Raw genomic sequence first — 23,797 nt, forward strand, 5'->3', positions numbered from 1 at the left:
ATATACAAAAAGATAAACGAGACAAGGAAGGAGAAGACAATGAAGTCAAAGAGGATGAATAAAAAGACAACAAAGACGAGGAAGTAAAAGAAGATGAAAAGGAAGACGAAAAAGACGAGGAAGTAGAAGACAATGAAGTAAAAGAGGATGAAAAGAAGACGAGTAAGTAAAAGAAGATGAAAAAGAAGACGAAATAGACTTGGAAGTAAATGAAGATGAAAAGGAAGACGAAAAAGACGAGGAAGTAAAAGACAATGAAGTAAAAGAGGATGAAAAAGAAGACGAAAAAGACAAAAAAGTAGGAGACAATGAAGTAAAAGAGGATGAAAAAGAAGACGAGGAAGTAAAAGAAGATGAAAAAGAAGACGAAATAGACTAGGAAGTAGAAGACAATGAAGTAGAAGACAATGAAGTAAAAGAAGATAAAAAGAAAACAAAAAAGACAAAGAAGTAGGAGACAATGAAGTAAAAGAGGATGAAAAAGAAGACAAAAAAGACGAGGAAGTAAAAGAAGATGAAAAAGAAGAGAAGACAGGCAAGGAAATACGAGACGATGAAAAAGAAGACAAAAAAGATGAGGAAGTAGAAGACAATGAATTAAAACAAGATGAAAAAGAAGACAACAAAAAAGAGAAAGTGGAAGACAAGTAGTAAAAGAAGAGCAGGAAGATAAAGAGCAGGAAGAAGACAAGGAATAAGAATAACAAGGAGACAAAGTTGAAGAAGAGGAAAAACATGGGCAGGAAGGACATTTTGATTTAGTTATTATTTCAGAAGAGTGACGAGCGCTGTTTTCATTTAACTCTGTGCAAATATTGTTATTTTGTCCTGAAAGAATAAACAATTGCCCCATTTTCTTGAAAGATCTCAATGTTCCCGGTGACTCTGCGGAAGCAAAACATCAAATCCAGACTCCAGTTCTGCTTCCTCAGAGTCACCATGTCCACCCGCTGCCATCTTCACATCCCCCACCAAGTGAAGGAGGAAAAAACAAGTAATAGTTATTTGTAAAGATCTTTCTAGACCAGGGTCTAAACGATTTTGAACAATAAAAAACAATACATAGTTAAAATATATACTTTAAAAGGCAAAGAGACAGGAGTCACATGTCTTAAGATGTTTCTTGAAAAAGAATATGAAGATGACAAGCTTAAAATGAGACTAAGAAGAGGAGGACGAAGAAGAATAACTTGAGTAATGAAGTTCTAGGCACATCTCACTTAAAAACACTAGTTTCCAGAATTTTAACTAGAGATAATTGTCCAGGAAGTTTTGTCGGTCAACGCTACACACTTTAGATTCTGTCTTTCTCACGACGCTCTGCTCGTACTCCTTCCTCGCACTGTGGAGGCAGAACTCACGGGGCAAAGTTTAGGAGGTGCAGAGAAAGTGAAAACAAGAAAGTAGGTCAAAGTGAGTGAAGTGCAGGTGGGGGGCTCACACCAGTCCTCTCTTATCCATCTGTCTTCTCTCTTTCTCTTGCCTGTCTGTCTCTCCCAGCATCACGTTTGATCCTCCACATGGAACCTTTTTCTTCTTACCTTCAAGTATAAACAGGCCACGAAGAGCAATACCCCTGAATATAATCTGTCGTTATTTGAAGTTTCTATTCTGACTTCATAGTTTTCCCTATTTACTCTCGGTGTTCAACGAAGCATCTGCTGTTTATGACGCATAAAAACAACCAGAACAAATAGTCAGTTTGAAAAAATATCTTCCTCGTGTGCTGTGATTATCCAAATGAAGCCGTGTGTTCGTGCACACGTACAAATATTTATTCCCCGCACACACACTGGTATTTACTATTACATACACCTTAAGGGGAAGCGCGAGACTCTGGTATCGAGAAACCGTCTCCACGAAACACTAAATAAATCTCAATCCAATTGACGCAACATCTGCCTCCCATGTGACGGACGCTGTTTGTTTTGGGCGGACATGTTTGGACAAACACTGGTGTACGGCCGTAAGTGCCGCGGACACACACGTTAGCATGGGCACGGGCAGGTTAGGACAAGAGCCGACATCCTGAAAAATCCCACATTGGGAAGCAATTTAGTCTAAGTAGTGTTCACTTGTTCCACTGATCAAAAACATTCCAGAAGTTGGGAACGACATCCCGTCCAATCCCACCCTCCTTCCCTCCAAACTTCGTGACGTCCAGTATGTATTCTGCGTCTGCTCAGAAGATGCCGAGCTCTTTGTTTTTATATCCAACTAATGAAAGTTTCCAGTCGTACTGGAGTCCGGAATTCGTCTACGGTTTTGCTGATGAACTTCCGACCTTTTACCCAGATCCGTCCGTTCAGATTCATATCAGACAGCATTAACGGAATTCCTCGCATTGAACGATACGTCTCTGCTCCAGTCATCCAGAAAGGATTCAAACGTATATTTTTTTTTAAATGTAATCAAAGCTGGGTGTTCATTGGTCTGTTGCAAATGGGGATTAAATGAAGACAAAATGCTGTAAGATCTGAGGTGAGAAAAAAAATCCTGTCTAGAGTCTGGTTCCCACCGAAACAGTGGTGAGAGCTGAAAAGAAAAATGTGACCCAAAAACAAGGGAAAGAGGTTGAAGAGGAAGATAGCGTCTCTCATAATTACTGAACTATTTCTAAAACTCTGCGGAGAGTTGTCCCGGGAAGAAGACGAAGAGTGGAGTAATGAGTCTTTCATTGATACGTTTAGAGGTTCAACAAGTTCAACGTTTTATATTTGGAATCAAGTCTCACACAATATAGTTTGGCTTCAAAAATGTTAAGCTAATAATGAAGCTTCATGGAACAGTGTCATGTGGTTTAGAGGTCAGTAGGTGGCGCCATCAGTTTAAGAAATATGTGTTTAGTCATTAAAACAGTTGTTCAAAACACAGGAAAATAGTGCAGAGCTAGATCAGACCATTATTATTATTATTATCCCTAGTTATGGTGAACTAATAGGGGTGATAGATCTGGATGTTTACAATCAATTTAAACTTTTACTTCCTTTTCTATTTTAGAAGAATCACAGATATCTGAGTTCAAAAAAAAATGTCTTGAGGTTGTGCAGCAATCCCACAATCCTTTGCAAATGTGTATAGAGTCTGATTTGTGTTTGCACTGATCATCACCGAGTGTGCAACGTTTGCTGCTTAAAAGTAATAAGATAAAAAATGTTCTACTTAGTCCCTCACAACAAACAAATACTTCCTCATCGTTCAGGTAAAAAAGAACCAAAGATGCAGTTCTTCTTTTTCTTAAAAAATGTGTGACAAAAATATAGGACCACCCAAAAAAAATCAAGCCATTATGTTTTTTTTTTTATATACTACACATACCTACACTTGTTTGCTCTCTAAGAAGATCTGGGTTGAAATGTATACACAAACACATTTGTTTTCAGGGCAATGAGTCACCTTGACCCTGAGGTAACCCAAGGGATACCACAAACATATTTGTTTTCGAGCCACAGGTCATCTTGACCCTGAGATAACACAAGGGATACCACAAACATATATGTTTTTAGGCTACATGTCATCTTGACCCTGAGGTAACACAAGCGATACCACGAACATATTTGTTTTCGAGCTACGGGTCACATTGACCCTGAGGTAACACCAGGGTTAAAGCTGTCTTCATATCTGTAAGTAGGTGACGACAAACACACTGGTCACATTAGGAGTTGTGCTCTAGGAGTCCAAACCGCTCGACCTACTATGCACCAGTTTATTGTCTGACGTGTGGAAAAATGTGTGAAACAACACACACTAAAAACAACTTAACTGCATTGTTCGCCGTCACGTGGAAGAATGTTCTTAAAACGTCGCTTGTTCTGAGTGTGTGAGCGAACGTCTAGCTGCCTCGTAAATATCTGATCGTATCGCCAACGTTTGTGCCCCCATTGTGAGGCTCCACTGACAAATTGTGTTTCATTGTGTGTGTCTTTCAAGCATGACTTTCTCTGCGGCGTCTTATCGCGGCCATTATCAGCCGCCTGGAAATTTCTCTTTTCCTCCAACGCTAATCGTTCCTCGAGGGGTTTGCCTCTTTTATTTCCAGCCAAACTTAAACAGTGACACAAACGTGAGTGTGCACGTGACGCACAAACAAACACACACAGTAACCAAGGGAGGAAAGTGGTGCGAGCGAAAAAAAAAGTCAACGATGTTTTAGCAACAAATCTGTTTCGCTTCAGTTTTTCCTGGTCCATTTATTTTCTCACGCTGCAGTGATGTGTCGCAACAGCGAGTCAACGATCACACTGGAAGCTGAACGACAACAAGCTGAGAATCTAAAAGTTAAATCCGTCTGACCCTCTTTTCAATAAATCTGTTTTTTACGAGTTCGGATCAGGATGAATGAAACGATTCACAATGTTCTGTTCAAAACTACGATTTGAATAAACCACGGCGACACCCAGGGTTTGGAACCACGGAGCGATTCTCTCGTCTGTTTTTGTTGTTCCCAAACAACTCTTCACATTGTTATACTTGGAGGGAGAGTTTAAACGCACACTCGGAGTTTCTGGTCCAGTTCAACGGTAAAGATAACTAAATAATTTACAGACCATTTATTTTAAACTGTTGCTTAACGGTCGAGTTCACCACTTTTTTCCACCATCTTTCTTGCTATCAATCCGTCCTTTCAACACCACATCCTGAACATTCCACTCCTTGAACTCTTTGTTTTTCTAAACCAGACGAACGTATCCTCCAAGCTACATATTTTTAAAATGAATGATGTGAAAATAAGCCTAAGGTGTCTAATAAATAAAAGAGTAATTTGTCATCTTGAAAAAAAAAAAAACGGTTCAGGTTTAATCTTCAACATCAGCAAGAAAGTAGATCCACTAAATCTTCCGATGTTCTAAACCTCTTCTCTTCTCAGGACTTTCCAAGAATCCAAAAGCCGGAGTTTACATGGAATCCAAGGGAGACAGAAAGTGTCTAAAATTGGATGAGTGTCAGGAACTGGCCTCAAAACAAATAGCGGTGGAATATGTGACAATGTTCACGTGCTGAATTTAAACAGGAAGAGAAAGTAGGACACTAAGCTCTACTGAATTGGAGCCAAGAGTTTTCCTCATGCTCAGTGTCTCTCAGCTGGAGAGGGAAGCGAGTGGAAGGTTGTGCTCAACATTCCTCTCCGAGACTCTGACAAGGTGAGCTAAGGTGAGCTCAGAATAAACGTTTTTTTTTTTTTACCTCATCGAGCCAATGACGAACCACAATCATCTGTTCAGAAGACAAACACCCACTGACTGATCCACGCATGAAGTCTTCTAGAGAGAGACATTGTTTTGTCAAAGTATAGTTATACCCTGACACTTGTAACTAGTTCACATTTACTTTCCAATGTTGGCTAAAATGTGTCAATATTCTTATAACAGCAGTTGAAAGGCCAAAATAAAGAAGAACAGTTTATTGAAAATACTGAAATCAAATCACTTATAGTCGACCTTGATGAGACTATGGTGGCTTAATGTGTCGCTATTGGTGATCGGGTTTGTCCCAAATCGTACACTTATGATTTGGGACATACTGGTACACACTTTATGTTTTGAGTGCACAAGTGCAGCCGGATGAGCAGTGTGCGAAAATGTAGTGTGCAATGAGCACTCAAACGGACAGAAAATTGAGTGTGGATCGATGGACACTTTCCACCCTTAACAGTCGCTATCTTAACATTTGACCCACAACTAGGACAAACTTCAAATCCCTTTAATGGTGGAGTCAGTGAGCTCTAGATTAAGACTTGGAGTTATTTGGCTGAGTCACTCGTCGTCTCTTCTATACTTTTTTTAACCCTTTGTGTTATCTCAGGGTCAAGGTGACCCAATGTCCTAAAAAATGAACGTGTTTGTGGTATCCCTTGTGTTGTCTCTGGGTCAATGCGGACGACTTCCACCACTGCATGTGTATTTATGGACGTCAGGGAGGTCGTTCACCTTGATCCGGAGACAACACAAGGGATACCACACACACGTTTGTTTTTTATAAGGTCTTCAGGTCACCTTGACCCTGAGATAACACAAGGATTCATGATTTAGCATCGCCACCATTTAATAGACACACTAAAGAGTTGCGTTTGACTTTAGTTGAGCGTAAAAACAACTTGCCTCAAATGTTAAGCTTCACCGTTAACTCTAAATCTCGGGTGATTAAAGGTTAAACCGTCTTTAATGTTCTGAAGAAGATCTTTATGAGCCGTCATATAGACATCAAACAGATCACAGACCTCCTTTAATGGGGGCGACTTAGCATCTAACGATGGATGATCCTCGAATCAATGATCTCAGCATCTGTGTTTCCACCAAGTGTTTACTTTAATTGATCAGTCGAAGTCGCATGAACGCTTGAGTGAAGAGTTTTTCCTGCGTTCCTGCTGAGCGACCGTAAAAAGCCAAGCATCGCCGCAATAAAGAATTAGCAGCCTTAACAACAATAATAATGAGCCAGACGTTTGGACAGCAGCTGCGACGGCGCTCCACAACACTGATTGTAATTTGTGACGGCGTGTGTGTGTGTGTGTGTGTGTGTGTGTGTGTGTGTGTGTGTGTGTGAGTGCTCAGCTGTCCGAGGTGACGCAAAGAACACAATGTCGTTTGTCGTAAGATTTCGACTTGTCTCGCCAGCCAGACTCTTCGTCACACAGCTGTGGAAACATGTCACACTTAAGTAAGGGGGGCGGGGCTACGGCGAACTCAAGTCAAGTCAAGGCTCGTCTAGGCAGAAACAACTTTCTGTTTTGTTGGTCGGTTCGATGATGGTCGGACCGATAGATGGTAATCTTGACTCCGTAGCAAAAAATAACTGCTGTATTTCAACAATTTATTTCTTCAGTAAATGTTACTGTGCGTGGTAAATGTTATAGTAACATTAAGTAAATGTTAATTTTGCTTAACGTTTATTAGACACAATAATTGCTTTTTGAGTATAAAATGAGTGAGTGTAGATCAGTGTTGGGAAAGTTCCTTTTCTATCTGAACTAGTTCAAAGTTAAGGTAGGTAGGTAGGTAGGTAGGTAGGAAGGTGGTAGGTAGGTAGTAGGTAGGTAGGTAGGTGGGAAGGTAGGTAGGGATTTAGGGAGGTAGGTAGGTGGGAAGGTAGTAAAGTAGGTAGTAAGGTAGTAAGGTAGGTGGGAAGGTAGTAAGGTAGGTAGGAAGGTAGTAAAGTAGGTAGGAAGGTAGTAAGGTAGGTGGGAAGGTAGTAAAGTAGGTAGGAAGGTAGTAAGGTAGTAAGGTAGGTGGGAAGGTAGTAAGGTAGGTGGGAAGATAGTAAGGTAGGTGGGAAGGTAGTAAAGTAGGTAGGAAGGTAGTAAGCTAGTAAGGTAGTAATGTGGTAAGGTAGGTGGGAAGGTGGTAAAGTAGGTAGGAAGGTAGTAAGGTAGTAAGGTAGGTGGGAAGGTAGTAAAGTAGGTAGGAAGGTAGTAAGATAGTAAGGTAGTAAGGTAGTAAGGTAGGTGGGAAGGTGGTAAAGTAGGTAAGAAGGTAGTAAGGTAGGTGGGAAGGTAGTAAAGTAGGTAGGAAGGTAGTAAGGTAGTAAGGTAGGTGGGAAGGTAGTAAGGTAGGTGGGAAGGTGGGAAAGTAGTATTGTAGGTAGGAAGGTAGTAAAGTAGGTAGGAAGGTAGTAAGGTAGTAAGGTAGGTGGGAAGGTAGTAAAGTAGGTAGTAAGGTAGTAAGGTAGATGGGAAGATAGTAAGGTAGGTGGGAAGGTAGTAAGGTAGGTGGGAAGGTAGTAAAGTAGGTAGTAAGGTAGTAAGGTAGGTGGGAAGGTAGTAAAGTAGGTAGTAAGGTAGTAAGGTAGATGGGAAGATAGTAAGGTAGGTGGGAAGGTAGTAAAGTAGGTAGGAAGGTAGGAAGGTAGTAAGATAGTAAGATAGTAAGGTAGTAAGGTAGGTGGGAAGGTGGTAAAGTAGGTAGGAAGGTAGTAAGATAGTAAGGTAGTAAGGTAGGTGGGAAGGTGGTAAAGTAGGTAGGAAGGTAGTAAGGTAGGTGTGAAGGTATTAAGGTAGGTAGGAAGATAGCAAGGTACACAGAAAAAACAACACAGGATTCGTATGTGTTGTTGTGGAATACAGTACAGGATACAATCAATGAAACAAATGTAAATAAAATAAGATGAATAAAATATAATAAAACAAGTGACTCTTACATTAAAGCAGCCATCTAAATATTAACTTTAATATTAATTAAACTAAAGAGTCGAACTATCATTCAATTTACTCGTTCAGGTACGACGCTGTTGAAGATATTACTTTTAGGTTCAGGTAATAAGTGTAACGTCAGCGACTCATGATGATTGTTGTCATAAATTTGAGACGAAATAAGTGGGAAACTCTTAAAAATGTGTTTCTATACAAGTATCTCAAAACAATGGAACTGGAGCGCAAGGATATTTATGAGCATAAAAACCAAGAGAAAGTTCTCACCTCGCTCACACTGTGGCCCCGTGAAACCGTAGACGCAGGCACATCTGTTGGGGCCGATGCAGCGCCCACCGTTCTGGCAGCCGTTCTCACACACCGCTAGAGAAGACAAAAGCAGAAGGACTCCTATCATCCACCGACAATCATGCTCTTCTATAAATACACACCAGAATATAACGTCGAGGAAAGCGGTTAAAACTATAAACGACTTCATATTTATATCATCAGTTAACGCTATAAACTTTCTGTGGTTTATTGTTAGTAGTGCCGTACGTCATTTTTTAAACAGCGTTCTCAAAAAATGGACAGTTTTACCATTGATGGGAATCAGATTTGAAGTACAGTAACCCACAAAAATCTGTGTGGGTGTAGTCTATGTCGACATCCAAAGCTATTTGTGTTATATTTGCAGATATTTCTAAACTGTATGGGATTGATTTAAACCAAAGCTGCCATACTGGGAAAGTATAATAAGGATAATCAATCTTTTCTTCTTTTTAAAAGGTCTTGTCTGTGATTATATTCACATTATATCACGTGTATATTGGAACTACTTAACTTCCCATTGGCAGATGTCTTCAACTATGCTAACACACACTAGTCTGGTGATCACAACAACACAACTCATCGCTGTCACTGCCTAGTTAACAAAAAATAACACCATAAACTATCAAACGTTGGTTCGTTTCTGGCTCCAACAGAAAGCCTTCGGTAGTCTTGAGTATTGAACCAAGTCTTAGTACTTAAACGTGATTGAAACTTGATAATATCTCTGAAGAAAAACTGACCATCATGAACATCAGATTGATTTGTAACTTGTTAGCAATTGTTTGTTTTTCAAGAAAATGTACCGATGCTGAAAAATTAAACTCTATGTGTTGTAGCATTTTCTTTCTTTTAGAATTGATCTTTTAAAATTATAATATTACATTTTTTTTATAATTTTCAAACAATTTAAATAAGTATTAACTGTCTCCACATAGCTCGAGTTTGCTAAGCTAAAAACACGCAAGCATAGCCGCTCAAGCTAGCAATGAGAAAAAGAGAAAAGGTTATAATATAAATACATGTGACTATTTAACTATATTGATATATATTTGGAACACACACAAAGACCATTTGATTAATTCCATTTTTTTTTTTAAATGACGTTAAATAATATTTCTTATCTTAAAAGTGATACCTTTTCATTTTAAAATATCAAAATATAAAAGATTAAACCCTGAATTCACACACTGTCTGATGTGTTTGGTTAACACACTCGCATATAGAGCCCAGTCCTGCTGACTCAGCGGCCGGTCATACTCACGTTGTCCACAGTGGTTTCCTGTGTAGCCTTTAGGGCAGGAGCACGAGTCCTCAGCACAGCTGCCGCCGTTCATACACCTGACGTTGCACGACTGGACTGTGAGGACGAAAGGTTCGGAGTGAATTAGACGGATTAGTGAGACATTTTTAAACTATATTTCCTGTAAAACCAGACAGAAAAGGACACAAATAAGAGCTTTTGCGGATTTAGAAATCAGGAGCATGGAGCACTTTTCGTTCTGGTTTGAGGGGCGGCTGGCATCTCGGTCGGAGTGAGACCTGTTAGACTCAGACGCTGAGCAACAGCTTCTCAACGGGAACTTTCTTCATTTTTTTTTAACATTCGTGCGAACAAATGAAACAAAACATGTGTTTGCTGCCTTGAATTAAACCTCCTCTTGTGTCTGGATTTATGTGAGAATCAATTTTATTTTTGTGTGGCAAGAACTTTGAGAAGTTTAAAAAAAAAAAAGGTTATTTATAGTTTATTTTACTTAGTACTTTTAGTTTGATGTGTTGTACAACGGCTCGTTTTAAATCAGAATAAATATATTTTTAAAAATCACTGCTTGGACGTGGTTTACATTGAAAGATGTGACACATGATAGACCCAATGAACCTCCTAAAGATTTAAATGATGTGTTTATTTGATGTAAATCTTGACTTTTCCGAGCCACACATTGTTAGAAAAGTAACCAGCATCATTTCAAGTGGATCACTCTCCGCACAGAACAAACCTTGTGCAGTCGAAATAATGCCGTTCATTGACTTTATCATCCAAGAATCTTATTGGGCTCAGAAAGATTTTTCTTGGGTCTAGAAAGAGTCCAGTTCTCACGTGTAACACTTGGCCGGCCACGCTCACATATTTGGCAGGACCTCGTTTTTTTGTCTGAATTAGGTCGCGAGGAAACATATGGTGATAAATCACAGCGAGGAATTTTTTGGTGCTCTTGAGTCGACTGAAGTTGTAGGTTGGAGCGTTTTGTCTCGTTTTCGTCCTCAACTTTTTTTTGGACGCGAGGGATCATGCGGCACTGATTTTTTCCTTCTTTTCCAAGCCAAACAATCGGTGATATTAAACATGTGTAGTGATTTTTCATTCAATTCCCAAGTCTAGCTTTCAGGAAAAGGTATTTGAGTTTGTCTACTTGACAAAAGTATTACACTTTCAATTCACTTGAAACGGGTCATGGGTTTCATCGGGGAACCAACCGGACGAGCGGCGACTCCTTCCATCTTTTGCAGATGGACCGTTTTCCCCCCCGACGACCCGAGCCAGGAAAGCTGCACGTGCGGAGGAGGGGGAACGTCTGAGTGCATACTTGTGTCTGCGCACACAGGTTGGGGGGGGGCGTGGCCATCCCGGCACCACAATGCACCTCTGTATTCGGGCGGTGTCGTCGCCGCGCCGCTCACATCTGGGTGTTTTTTTTACGAGAGGCTGCGAAACACAGGAAGTCGTAGTTGTGTGTGTCGAGTCTTTCCTGTGTCGGTGATGGAAAACTGAGAGGTTTTTAATGGCTATTTTCGGCAGACACACAGGGAGCAGTGATAATTGTGTGCGGGTCGACAATGTGGTCGACAAGCTTTGAAAAACGACTTTGAATGTAAAACAAATTTGAGGCACATTACAAATAAATATGGCAAAATTAAATAAGGAAATTCAATTTAGGATTTTGAAACAAAAGTAAAGTAAAGTTAAACATTATTTTAATCTTTGAGCGTCAGATTTCGCATTACATTTTTACAGAGTTTTACAGAGTTGTTGGATGACTGTCTGTTTAGTTGTTTTTGAAACATTTGTAGTGATTGAAAACATCAAATAATCCTTATCGTCAAAGGAATTGAGTCTATTTATATGAGGTAGATTTGTTTATTTATTATTCATTAAAAGAACAAGAAGAAGTTTTTAATCCAAAAAGTAGCTTCAATCAAAAAAAGTTGCTTCAATTAAAAAACAGTTGCTTCACTTGAAATAAAAGTTGCTACAATAAATAAAAAAAGTGGTTTCAATGTTTAAAAAAAGCTTTTAATCAAAGAAGTTGAAAAAAAAGTTGTTTCCAAAAAGAAGTTGCTTAAATCAAAAAAAAAGTTGTTTCAATTTTTTTTAAAAAGTTGCTTCAATCAAAAAAAAGTTTTCTTCAATCATAGAAATAGTTGCTTCAAACAAACAAAAAAAAGACTGTTTTCTTCGATGGAAGATGTCTTTTTTGTTGCAGGGCTACATTATGGGAAGGATGTTCGTGTCTTAATTAGTAACTTATAATACTTAAATACTTACAGTCACATCTGAATAATAAAGAAACGCATCTACTTCCATACATTCGAACCAGAGTGAAGTCATTAAACCAGATTTCTTTCTCGGAGCTGATTCCATAAAAGCGTTTTACCCTAAAGTAGTAATAACATGTCGGGTAATTAAAAGCCTTCTTTTACTTTCCCAGACTTAAACGCTCTAAGAATGAGTCCAGAGCCAGCTGTTGTGACAGAATATCAGCCGTAATGATTTCATAATGGTGGTTTTCGGGACGGGAACGCTTATAAAGACGACCCTGTGTAGTCGTTGAGCACAGCTGAAGCTACACCTACTCTTAAGACTTTATGACGAGGAGACGAACAACGCTTGTCGTCCGGGAACTTCAGGTTATCAGTAAAAGTGACTCATGTAGTTAGAAAGTCAACTAGGCTTATGCTAGCTTTTCCTGGATTTACTGTTTCAGGAAACGTGTTAATTCTTACAGTAATTGAAAGAAGTCTTTAATGTGTTGCAGTTAACGGGCTGGACGTGAGTCGTAAACCTTCTATCTTTAACCTCCGCGATAATCAGGCTGTATAATTACGACCGGGGATGATGGCGGCTCAGAACAACTACCTCGGATTATCTTCTCAAGCACGTCTGTCATTAAGTCAATAACTTTGTTTTTTATCTTTTTTATATATATATAAAGTTTAAAAAAATCAACAGAAAAAAAACATTTTTACAGACTTGAGTTTCTCCAAAGAGCAACAGGAACTAGAAATTAAATTTCTTTTTTTTTTGGCTTCTACTCCCGAGCAGGGACTTTTCCATTTGTATCATAAGAAAACTGACACTAAATCAACATAGCAAGAGAGAAATTTGGGGACTTTGGGACTTACTTGCTTTGTTTTAAGTGTATTTTTATTGAAGAACCCTTGAAAAGATAATATTAGTTATAGTGAGTCTACGTCCAGAGAGTTTTCATTGTGAAGCATCAGTTTTTCCTCATTTAAAGTTTGTTTTATATTTATATGATCATCATCATTGTGTGCTGTGTGTTGGGTTTCCATAGAAACAAAATAAAACACACAGACAGACAAACACAAACAAAAATACAGAGAAACACACACACGCAAACACAAACAAAGACACATGCAAACAGACAAACATATGCTAAAAAAAATCACACGACCGACAATACAGACAAACAAACAAAAGAAAAAACAGAGACACACAAACAAACACACAAAAAAAACACAACACACAAATAGGCCGACACAAATACACAACCAAACAAAAACACATTCACAGATATAAACACAAAAACAAACACGCAGACAAACATATAGAAACAGACACGCACACAAACAAAATTACAGAGAAACGGACACAAAAACAAACAGACAGACAAATACACACAAAGAAAGACACAAAGACCCACACACACAACAAACATACACATAAACAAACAGACAAACATATAATCACAAAAACACACACAAAAAGAGACAAACAAGCAAAAGAAAAAACAGGGAGACACACCAACAAACGCACACAAAAACACACATTCAGACAAAGAAAGAAGAAAGTCACAAAGAAATACACACAGCCACACCCAAACAAAAGCACATATAGAAACACGAAAACACACACAAACATGTACAACCAGACACACAGAAAAAACATATACACACTCACACACGCACAGAAAGAGACACACTTAGACACACACACACACACAAACACACATACAAAGAGAAACACAAACATATTAACAGACATGCACAAAAGAAGACAGACATACAAACAAAAACACAGACAGACACACGCAAAGAAAGACACACAAACCCACACACACAAATACAAACACAAACAAACACATGCATACAAATAGACACACACAAACAATCAGACTAATAAACACATAATTACACACATAGTGAGTGAAGTGAGTATATACATAATAAATAATGAACTATTATTAACTATTGTCACACAGTTGTAACTCAATATAAATGTTTTCTCTGAAACTACAGCGACTGAATGAGACCCACAAAGACCCGAGAAAGATCACAAGGAGCACAAAAGATTCTTTACAGTTTTTCAAGACTTCAGAGAGGCAAACCTCAACTGTCAAGTCCTGTGTGTAGTTTGTTGTATTTGTGTCTCGCTGCTCCATGACATCACCGGTCTCTGTCTTATGTCTGCCTGAACTCTGTGACAGTTTTAGGAAAAGTGAGTCCTGGGGTAACGCAAGGACTCCGAGAACCGTCCGATGGCGGAGCAGACCAGTCTAGTGCGGAGCAACTGTTGGCTACACATGTGTAGACGTGCAATAATGTGTATTAATGTCATTTGTCTGGTCGATAAAGCACCAGTTGGGGGTCATTTTTCTTCCAAAAATCCTTAATCTCTCATAAAACTGTTTGAACTCTGACTTTCCTTAAATCTTCCCAGATTACAGGAAGGGCTATCTGGCAGCGCTTCACAATGAGGCAACACAACAGAACACTTTTTATTCTCCCCGTGAAATCGTCTGGAATGGACCTGCTCAGTGTCCCTGCCGCCTCTGAGCCGGTGAACACGGTATAATCCCTCCTCGGGAGAGCGAGGAGCCGTCCTGGACGACCGGGGTATAAGCCGGGGCTCTGATTTATCGCTCCACTCTCCGCCACCTTTGACCCCGTCTTCGCTGCAGCATGACTTCATTGCTCCGAGCGGAGCGCTGACTCAGCAGTTAATCTCTGTGTACTCCTGCCACGAGGGGTCGAAGGTCGTGTTCCTCCACCCCCTGCAATCTCCTCGGTCTTGACTGGATCTTCTTCTACATATTTGGGCAGCGGCCCAGCACTGCATGTGTTTTTTTTCCAGCCTGAATAAAAAAAAAAAGTGTGTCTCTGGACATCTGCGTGCATGTGAAAAAAAGAGTGTGTAAGTCGGTGGAATGCGAGCATGTGTAAAGGGGGTTCTGGCGGGGGCCGGGGCGTGACTGACGAGTTGGCCTACTAAAGCGACGGGGCCCGAACACATATTGCACGCTTAAATGATACGCACATAGTTCGCACGCTCCCAAAGTGGTGCTTAACGGCAACGCCGTCCAAGTGTCGTACACATGTTTAACTACATGTAAAACCTCACACACACACACACACACACACACACACACACACACAGTAACCTCAGCAGGAGACAAACGTGATTTCACGCAGTACACAAGCAGTAAAACACCTCACTCTCCATCAAGCACGCATTCTAAATGGTCTGTAACTGAGCCCGGCAGACGGTCTCGGGAGACGGACTTCTTTAATCCCGACAAACTCTGTGACCTACACACTTCACTGGGATGTCTTCGGCTTCTCTATCTGCAGTGCTGTACGAGCTCCCAGGGCAGAAGGGTGGGTCCGTAATAATTGGGATTGAGCCCAGAGGTTGGGTGTGTCCCAGTATAAACTAAAAGTGTTCAGTGTTACTAGAGCATCGTATCATTAGTAGCTGGCTTCAGTTTTTGACTTGGGTTTGAATCCCGAAGCTATCCGAGGACACTTTCAAATCCTCTGACTCCATGTTCTAGTGAACACGTCCACATGTTGCCAAGATCTGCTATTAAGAGCATTAGTTTAGGCATGCAAAGTTAATAGCAGGGCTTTTTAGGTCAACATTTTGCAACTCTTTGCGTCTCTCTTTGGCAAAGACTGCTTTTTTCTAAGGTAAGACAAAGAGCTCCAGTTTAGATAATGCAACACGGCGACGTAAAGTTAGCAAGGAAACAGAAGATTACACGTTAAATGGACAAATATCTAAGCAACGTATTCAAGGCAATCCCATGTGACTTGTATCAGTGCCGTCAACAAGGAGTATAATGTGAAGAAACACTGTTGTTATTTCAATACATAAGAACTAAATGATCAAATTGTGAGTGTATTTTTAATCTGCATGGAAACAGGAAATAGTAGTAAAGGGGTTGACCGGCCCACAGGCTGGTCATCATTCCGAAAATCTGCACCCTCTGGAAAGTTTAACAGCCCTGTTTTATAGGAAACTAAAAAATAAGCAGCTATATTTGAGCAGCACATTTATACCATATATTTATGTGAATAATATAGTATATTGAACAAGAAGGATCTGTCTCGCCTGCAGTTAATACAAAAATGCTGCAGTGAGAATTCTGACATGATCTAGTAGAAGAACTCACATTTCCCCAAGGATCAATTTTAAAATTCTGGTTCCTACTTTCAGATCTATTCATGGTCAGACTCCTCCTTACATCAGTGATCTGATCCAGCCTTACACCCCAGCTCGGGCTCTGAGGTCTGTGGATCAGAATCTACTGATGGTTCCTGAACACGCTTCAGGACCAGAGGAGAGAAATCCTTCCAGACTGTTGCTCCTAAGCTTTGGAACCATCTTTCTGTGTTTGATGATCTACTGACTCCAAGAAACATCTTAAGACATTTTTATGTGCGCAGGCTTTTTCTGATTATCTCTGGGCTGCTGTGTTTGTCACTGTGTTATTGTGACCTTTTAAAGCATTTATTTTAACTGCTTTTGATTGTTCAAGCACTTTGTGACCCTATTAACTTATAACTATAACTTGGGTTTGTGCATTAACTTGTGTACTCTTATAAGACTTCTAAGCTATGACTCGGTTAGCTCAGGCGGTTGAGTCACAGTGAGCAAACCTGTTTAAATTTTTTCGAGCTAAACGATTATTGTAACAGGAAGTTGTTTTACTGATCTAATTTTAAACTGGGTTTTTATTAAACCATAGCTTAACAACTCCTTGGTGGAGGTCAGTGCTTTTGAATCACCAATAGTTCAACATCTCAGTGGTTATGACGTAAATGGTAAAAGGTTATAACTGCTTTTTGGCATTAAAAGTGCTTCACACTGAGTCCCCCATTCACACGCAGAATAAAACACTGATGGCAGTAGGCTGAAACGCAGTGTGCAGTTCACCATCAGGCACAATAAGGGTAAAGTGTCTGGCTCATGGACACAAGAATTAAAACTGGGATTATTAAATATAACTTCTAAGGCAACAAACTCAACACTCTATTGTGTGTCAGTGCAATGCCGGGCATTCTCTAAGGAAAGTGATGTTCCTCAGCCAGAGTGTAAAATTCATTGTTTGGTTCTTCACTCGCATTCAAGAGAACATTACATGATTCCAAGTAGAAAACAGTGGTTCTCTTTGATGGTTTGTTGCAGTGACCAGTTAGGATGGTTATTTAAACCACTTGCATAAGACAAGACAACGTTATGGAAGCCAGATGGTTTTAAAACATGTGGAGGAGGGACTGAAATGAGTGATAGAAATGGAGAAAAAAGAAGAAGATGAAGGCAACTAATGTAACAAAACCAATGTGTGGAGAGATATCAGGATAGTACAACCTCATTACCCGATTCTTGGACTTTGTTTTAAAAATGTCATAAGTATTTTTGTATTGGGATTTATGTAATTAAAACTACCATTAGAAATATCAACTCTCTATTGAACCCCATCTAAAATGTGTTGATTTAATTCAAGATCACTTTTAAAAACACACTGTTGTTTATTTTTGTGCTACTCCTCCTCAAGACCACCCGGCTCCCAGCCTTTCATCAGTTATGTTCCTCCAGAAATAGACAAACCCCTGCTTTGACGACTAGTATCTGAGACGAACGGACGGCTGGAGATACTGACCTCCTGCTCCTGCTCCACAGCTGGGAGAGAGCTGACCGTTGGAGCAGGTACACATGTTGGGTCTCGAACAGAAGCCATCGCCACAGGAATTCCTGCAAATGGCTGAAGACACCAAGAAACGGAGATGTGAGATGAATCATCATCCAACCGGGCTTTTGAAGTAGAACTCAAAGCGGGACTTACGGACAATACACTGGTTCCCTCCCGGCAGAGTCTTCCAGCCCGGGCAGCAGTATGAATGGAAGCGAGAGCCACACACATTGGGCCTGGAAAACACAAAGACAGAACAAACAAACTCACTTACTGAGATATTTTTCCAAAACATATTTCAGCGAAAACTCCTGAACAAACACACAGAGATATGAGTTATTTTCCGAGCTCCCCCGGACGCTGATGATTCCTCCTCGACAGCAAACAAAACAAACTTTGATACCGGGCTCTCTGGTGAGCGATAGCTTTCTCAGAATAGGGAGTGAACGTGTGGGGGGTCTCCAGAAGGACGGGGTGTTGGTGGTCAAGGATGAATTTGAAGTTGGAGTCATAACACAATGTGAATATTCCAGCGACTCTTAGAGGCTACAACCTTTTTCTCGGGCAGCTGTAAGACTCATCACAGCTTATGGAGCGTTTGATTGGTCCACCAGGTCAGCCACAAGGCTTTTCTCCGAGGAAATAGTAAAACCACAGCTAGAGACACACAGTTGTTCTCACACACAAACAAGAACGTATGCATCTCTAAACTCTCTCGGAAGCCCTTCCTTCTTGAAGGAACCCCAACCCTCCCCATGATGCTAGAGCAAATATACGTTATTTAATAATTGCTTTCCGAAAACAAAACAATCTTAAAAACATCGTAGCCAACCGTGTGGTTCACCTAATCATAGCCTTCCTGACCTTTCGCAGCGAGTAATGACAGCGTTTGTGGCCACTGGTGTCGGTGGTTTGCTGCTTCGCGGAGTTTGACTTGCATTTGACAGAGAACAGCTGGTAAAAGAAATAGGAGGTTACGTCTTTGGCTTCCTAGGCGACCGATTTCTAGGCTATATCCGTCTCCTGTCGTTGAGTTATGACAGCTTAGGAAACAATTAGGTTTTTTTTCAGACTGATTTCTTAAAGATAACTCTTTTTTTTTATGACTTAGGAATCTGTGGTCAAAAAGTATGTTAAGATCTAGCAGACACAAAAGTACTGTACTCTGCCTTTGTCTGTCTGTTTTATCCATTTTTATCTATTCAACTGAATACAAAGAATGCACATTCTTCCTGTTCATGGTCAGAATTACAAAATGTCTCATTCTCAAAGCAAGTCAGTCTCATCCTTTAACCTATCTTGGTCTTGATCTATGTTCTTTATATCTGGACTTTGTCATCCCTTGCACTTTGTTCTTTTATTTGAACTTTGTTCCTGTTCTTGTTTTTTATGAAACTATCGTCTGCTGTGTACTGAAAACCCAATTAACCCCGAATAGTAAAGTCCATCTAATTTAATCTAATCTAATCTAATTTTCCTCTCTACAGAAGTCATGCTTATGCTCATTATATCCTGGAGTAACACACCCATGAATCTAACTGGTTGTCTTTGCTGTAACCTTGAAAAGCAATATCATTATTTCTTGTATTTTCCTACTGAGTCAAGCCCAGAAAAAAACCTCACTATCTTCAACTCTTACACTTTAATCTGTATTTACGTTAGCGATATCATCCATACCTCATATAAAATGGCAGGTGTTCCTTTCACATTCCACCCTGCCTGCATCTTCCTCTTTGCCTCATTTGATCAATTTTAATTGATGGTAAAAGACACACCCAGCACTCATACTACTTCTATACTGTTTAATCTCAGTACTTCTGTGATTGATTTAACACACCAGTAATACATTCCCTGACTTCTTAAGTATTAACAAATTGTTAAAAATGAAAATGAAATGTGAATGGAAAACAACAACACAGAGTTGTTTCCAGAGAGATTGTTTTTGGTGAGGACATATAAATGAAGTCGGGAGTTCCATCAACTTCCAGGAGAATCTTGCTATAGCAAAGGCTCCTGGGTAATGACTGGTAAAACTTAAAGATGAAGAAATACTGGACTGTAACTCTGAAAACATCTTGATGGCGTCAAATAAAGTTGTTACGCCGTCAAATGACTTCAGATCTCTTGTAAATAGTGTTGCTGCATCAGTGCCACAACATAAGCTATGATCCACACTTTGACCGACAAGTACTCATCAACCGGATCTGCGGCGACAGTGGTCTGTCAGCAGGGAAGTGACAGCTGGTCAGAACATCTAGTCGACGGTGAGCCGAGCACACCTCAAACAACATTAACAGATGGTGAAAAAAAAGAGAAGAGGGGTGGGGGGGCAGGTGGGCAAGGTTAAAGACCTGGTAGCTGGAACATAGCAGTTCATATAAGAAAGTGTGAGGAGACGTGGTAAGGAGAGGATGGTGGGAAAAGGGGGGAAGAAACGCGGGATTGGTGGGAGGGAAAACAAAACAAGTTGATGCTGAGAAAAGGAGGAAGCAGGAGGAGTGGGAGCGGAAATCAGAGATATGGCAGAAGCACGGAGAGGCCGGAGCCGGTCGGGGGGCTACGTTTCTGGGGCAAACACAAAACAAACAGATTCGTCGACGTATCGGACAAAGAAACACACGGAGTGAGTACATTAGCGTTCCAGCACTTAATGAGCAGTCGTACGATCTGTTTCCTCACCAAGCATTTAACATTCTTTACATTACAGACATGGAGAGCGTTAATAAATGAAGGATTAGATGGGTTTGACCCTGAGGTGTTCAGTTTGTTATTCTTCCTTTCTTTCTTTCTCTCTCCATCTTTCCAACAAGAATAAAGAACAGACCCCCCTACAACATAAGGGTCGGTGCCTTCAGGGGGTTTCCTGAAATATTTGACCGGCCTTTGACTATTCACGGGTCTCAATCTAAAGGAAATTAACTCTTCGTTCACCATGTAGACGCCTTTTGAAGTCGTCAACCCCTTGTTGATGCAGATTTAACGTTCATTGGTTTTCTTATGCCTATTACCAGCACAGTCCTCGAGTATGACATGGGATTGGGAAGGTTTTGAAGTTCTCGTCATTCACAGGACTTACGAAAAAAAAATGAATAAAACACAGAATACATCAACTTGCTAAAATAAATCAACTTTCGATGTGATCCCACTCATTTCAACTCCCACGGAATGAACTCATCAGCAAACATAATTCTGGAGTCATAGAAATTTCATTGTTGATTTTCTTCACCGCTTCTTCCCGTATGGGGGTCAGGAGCTGGAGCCTATCCCAGTTTCTTTGGCTGTGAGGTGGGGGACACCCTGGACAGGACGCCAGTCCGTCGCAGGGCACAAAAAGACACACAACTATTCACACACACACTCATACTTAAGGACAAATTCCCCTAGTTCCCAATCAACCTCTGTATGGTGTGTGGGAGGAAACCGGAGTGTCCGGAGTAAACCCAGGCAACACGGGGAGAACATATGAACTCCACACAGAGAGGTGACCTGACCTGGAAGCGAACTGACAACCTTCTTCCTGTGAGGTGATCGTCCTAACCATTGTGCAATTCAATGTCCATCATTTGGTTGTCTAAGCATGGAACCTTTGGTACTTGTACTTGGATCTTAAACAGCAACAATTTATTTTTAAATCTCACAATCTCTCCCTAATCTTTTTGTTGTCGGGTAATGCCTGGGTTCCTAAATTAGAAAGACTCTAGAGACATTTGCCTCCTGAGGTTCCAAATGCAGAGTCGACATGCAAGAATCTCCGGGGTCAAAGGTCAAAGCACTTGAGAGCAGTCAGTCTGACTGAGGAACAAGGCGAGATTGCACAGGGATGAAAAATGACCTCAGACAGTCCATAAAGACCGGGAGCACACAGTTGCCAGGACACCAGATCAGGTGTTTGGGTGTCTTTGTGCCGGTCAAAGGTCAAAGTTCGTCTGCCTGGTATTTGACCCAAAGTTTGGTAACCTCTTTTTCTGCCTGAAGCTACACCTGGGCTTGTTTCTCTCCAATCAGATCTGAGAGTCCGGGTGATGAATTGAGGGCGTTCACTGATGTAGATGATACAGATAAGATAAGAAATGATACAGAGGCGAAAAAAATCTCTTGAAAAAAGACATTTTTGGTCGAATAAAATAGGTAAAACTGAATAACCGTGATTGTTTAAATTTAGAACTTTGAAGACCTCCATTACAACTAAGCGTCATTTAGATTATTTTACATTTCAGCAAACACATAAAGTTAGTTACACATCCTGCAAATCAGAAGGAAGTTAAAGTTTGTCGTCCTCCAGCAATTACAAGGAACCGTCATTGGCATGAACTCATGCTCAATAATCGTTTTAAAAAAGAAAACTTGTCTGTGTCTTTAGAAGATCAAGCCATTGACTTATAGTAAACTTTAAATTCTTCAGCTCCTTTTATTGTTTACAGCCACTTGTCAGTTAAAAATTAAACTTGCTTACAAAAGGATAAAGCTGTAAGTAAGTATTTAGTTATAAGTTATTTGTCGTCCTCCAATCATTACAAAAGTCTGATTCCATTCTACTTTCTATAATAAATATGTCGACTAATAGAGACGCAATTTACTTCCTTTAATCGCACATCAGAGTTCTTGGTTTTTTAAAGATCATTCATGGCTCAAAATTATATTCCAAGATGTTATATTATACACCCCTGCTTCTATTTTCCTTGGCTTCATGTTGTAACAAGACCACGAGTCCACCCTGGCTGCACTCTCCTCACTGTATGACCTCAATCTAATAATGATGTGTAAGAATCAGAATCAGAATCCTTTATGAATGCCATTATTAGTCGAGGGGATCCACTTATTATGAAATTGTTTTGCTACAATGTGCCACATCTAACATCAGAAAATAACCTACTAAACATAAATACAAGTAAAATTTACAATTAAGCTATTTGCAGATGACAGGTTAACCAGAGATAAAAAGTGAAAATAAAAAGACTTCCATCTAGAAGTACTGTTTAATACACTTCTCTGTAATTTAAAAAAGTGAAAAAGAGCGAGTCTAGGGGCCAGGATTTTAAACTCAGTCCAAGTCTCAGGCTATATAATATATATATATATATATATATATATATATATATATATATATATAATATTCAAACAAATTGAACCATACAAAAGAGAGAATAAAAGTTTAAGTATAATGTTTTGTCACCCTTCATTTATTTTATTCGGGACTAGATAAGGCTATAAATTAATGCCAAAATTGACAAAATTGTTACAAACTGTTTAATTTTCACTAAGAGACACATTTTGGGTTTTTTTGCCTCAAAGCTTTGCTTAAAGTATCTGCAGCCCAAGGTATATTTGGCCTTCTTGCCTGAGTTTGATACATTAAAACCAAACACATCGTCTTTTTACTATTAGTTGAAATAAATAACTCAACGTCGAGTTCCAGAAAAGGAGATAAACAAAGATAAATCCAGTGTTTTCTTATTCAAACATTTACCATGGTGCAGGATTAAGTAATTGTTGTGACGCTATTCTTGATTCCCAGTAAGAGCGAGTGGCAATTATTTGTGAACTAGAAACATTTTGAAGTCTAAAGTTAATTTTGAAGGGTCGACTATCATTGGAATCATTCAAAATATTAAGAACCGTCCACAGAAAGTAAAAATAAATGAAAATGATCTCAATTATAAAAGAAAAAACGCAAATTAAGGTCTGATCAAATTATGTTTTTGTTATTTTATAGATGATTCCCTCACTATCCTTGATTCACTGATGAATCTAGTTCAAGTCTCATGACCAGTCCTGTCATGACCGAAATACCCTACATGAGAAAAAGCAAGATTCAATCTTCACTGGGAGATCATGCACTGTTCATCTGTCTGCACTTTTCCTCAGTTTACGGCTCAAAGACTGCATATAAACATAATCTCTAGACAAATAAATACCTAAAATGAAAGCTAATGCAATAAAACAAAGGGAAAAGAGGGACTTGTTACCTCTTTGAATTATCCTTGCAGGATTTATTTTTTCCATTTGTGTCTTCGTGCCACCAGATGGACTTTTAGGAGTTTATTTCTTGAAAAGGATCTGATGCTATCGTTTTGATCAAAGAGTTCTGGAAGCCTTAAACATATATACTTCTCTAGTCTTTTTTTCT

General features: G+C 39.7%; 1 protein-coding gene across 1 annotated transcript in view; it reads right to left on the reverse strand.

Moving 5' to 3' along the window:
• The window catches only part of fbn3 (fibrillin 3), a 75,155-nt gene that overhangs the window by 43,508 nt on the left and 7,850 nt on the right, over nt 1-23,797 (reverse strand). Inside the window, exons 3-6 of the mRNA XM_087783663.1 lie at nt 17,824-17,906; nt 17,641-17,742; nt 9,717-9,812; nt 8,411-8,506 (exon numbers count right to left, since the gene is read on the reverse strand). Of these exons, the coding sequence (XP_087639789.1) occupies nt 8,411-8,506; nt 9,717-9,812; nt 17,641-17,742; nt 17,824-17,906 (377 nt within the window). The remainder of the gene's footprint in view (nt 1-8,410; nt 8,507-9,716; nt 9,813-17,640; nt 17,743-17,823; nt 17,907-23,797) is intronic.

The sequence above is a fragment of the Callionymus lyra genome, chromosome 2, assembly GCF_982586985.1.
Source record: "Callionymus lyra chromosome 2, fCalLyr1.hap1.1, whole genome shotgun sequence".
Classification (NCBI taxonomy): domain Eukaryota; kingdom Metazoa; phylum Chordata; class Actinopteri; order Syngnathiformes; family Callionymidae; genus Callionymus; species Callionymus lyra.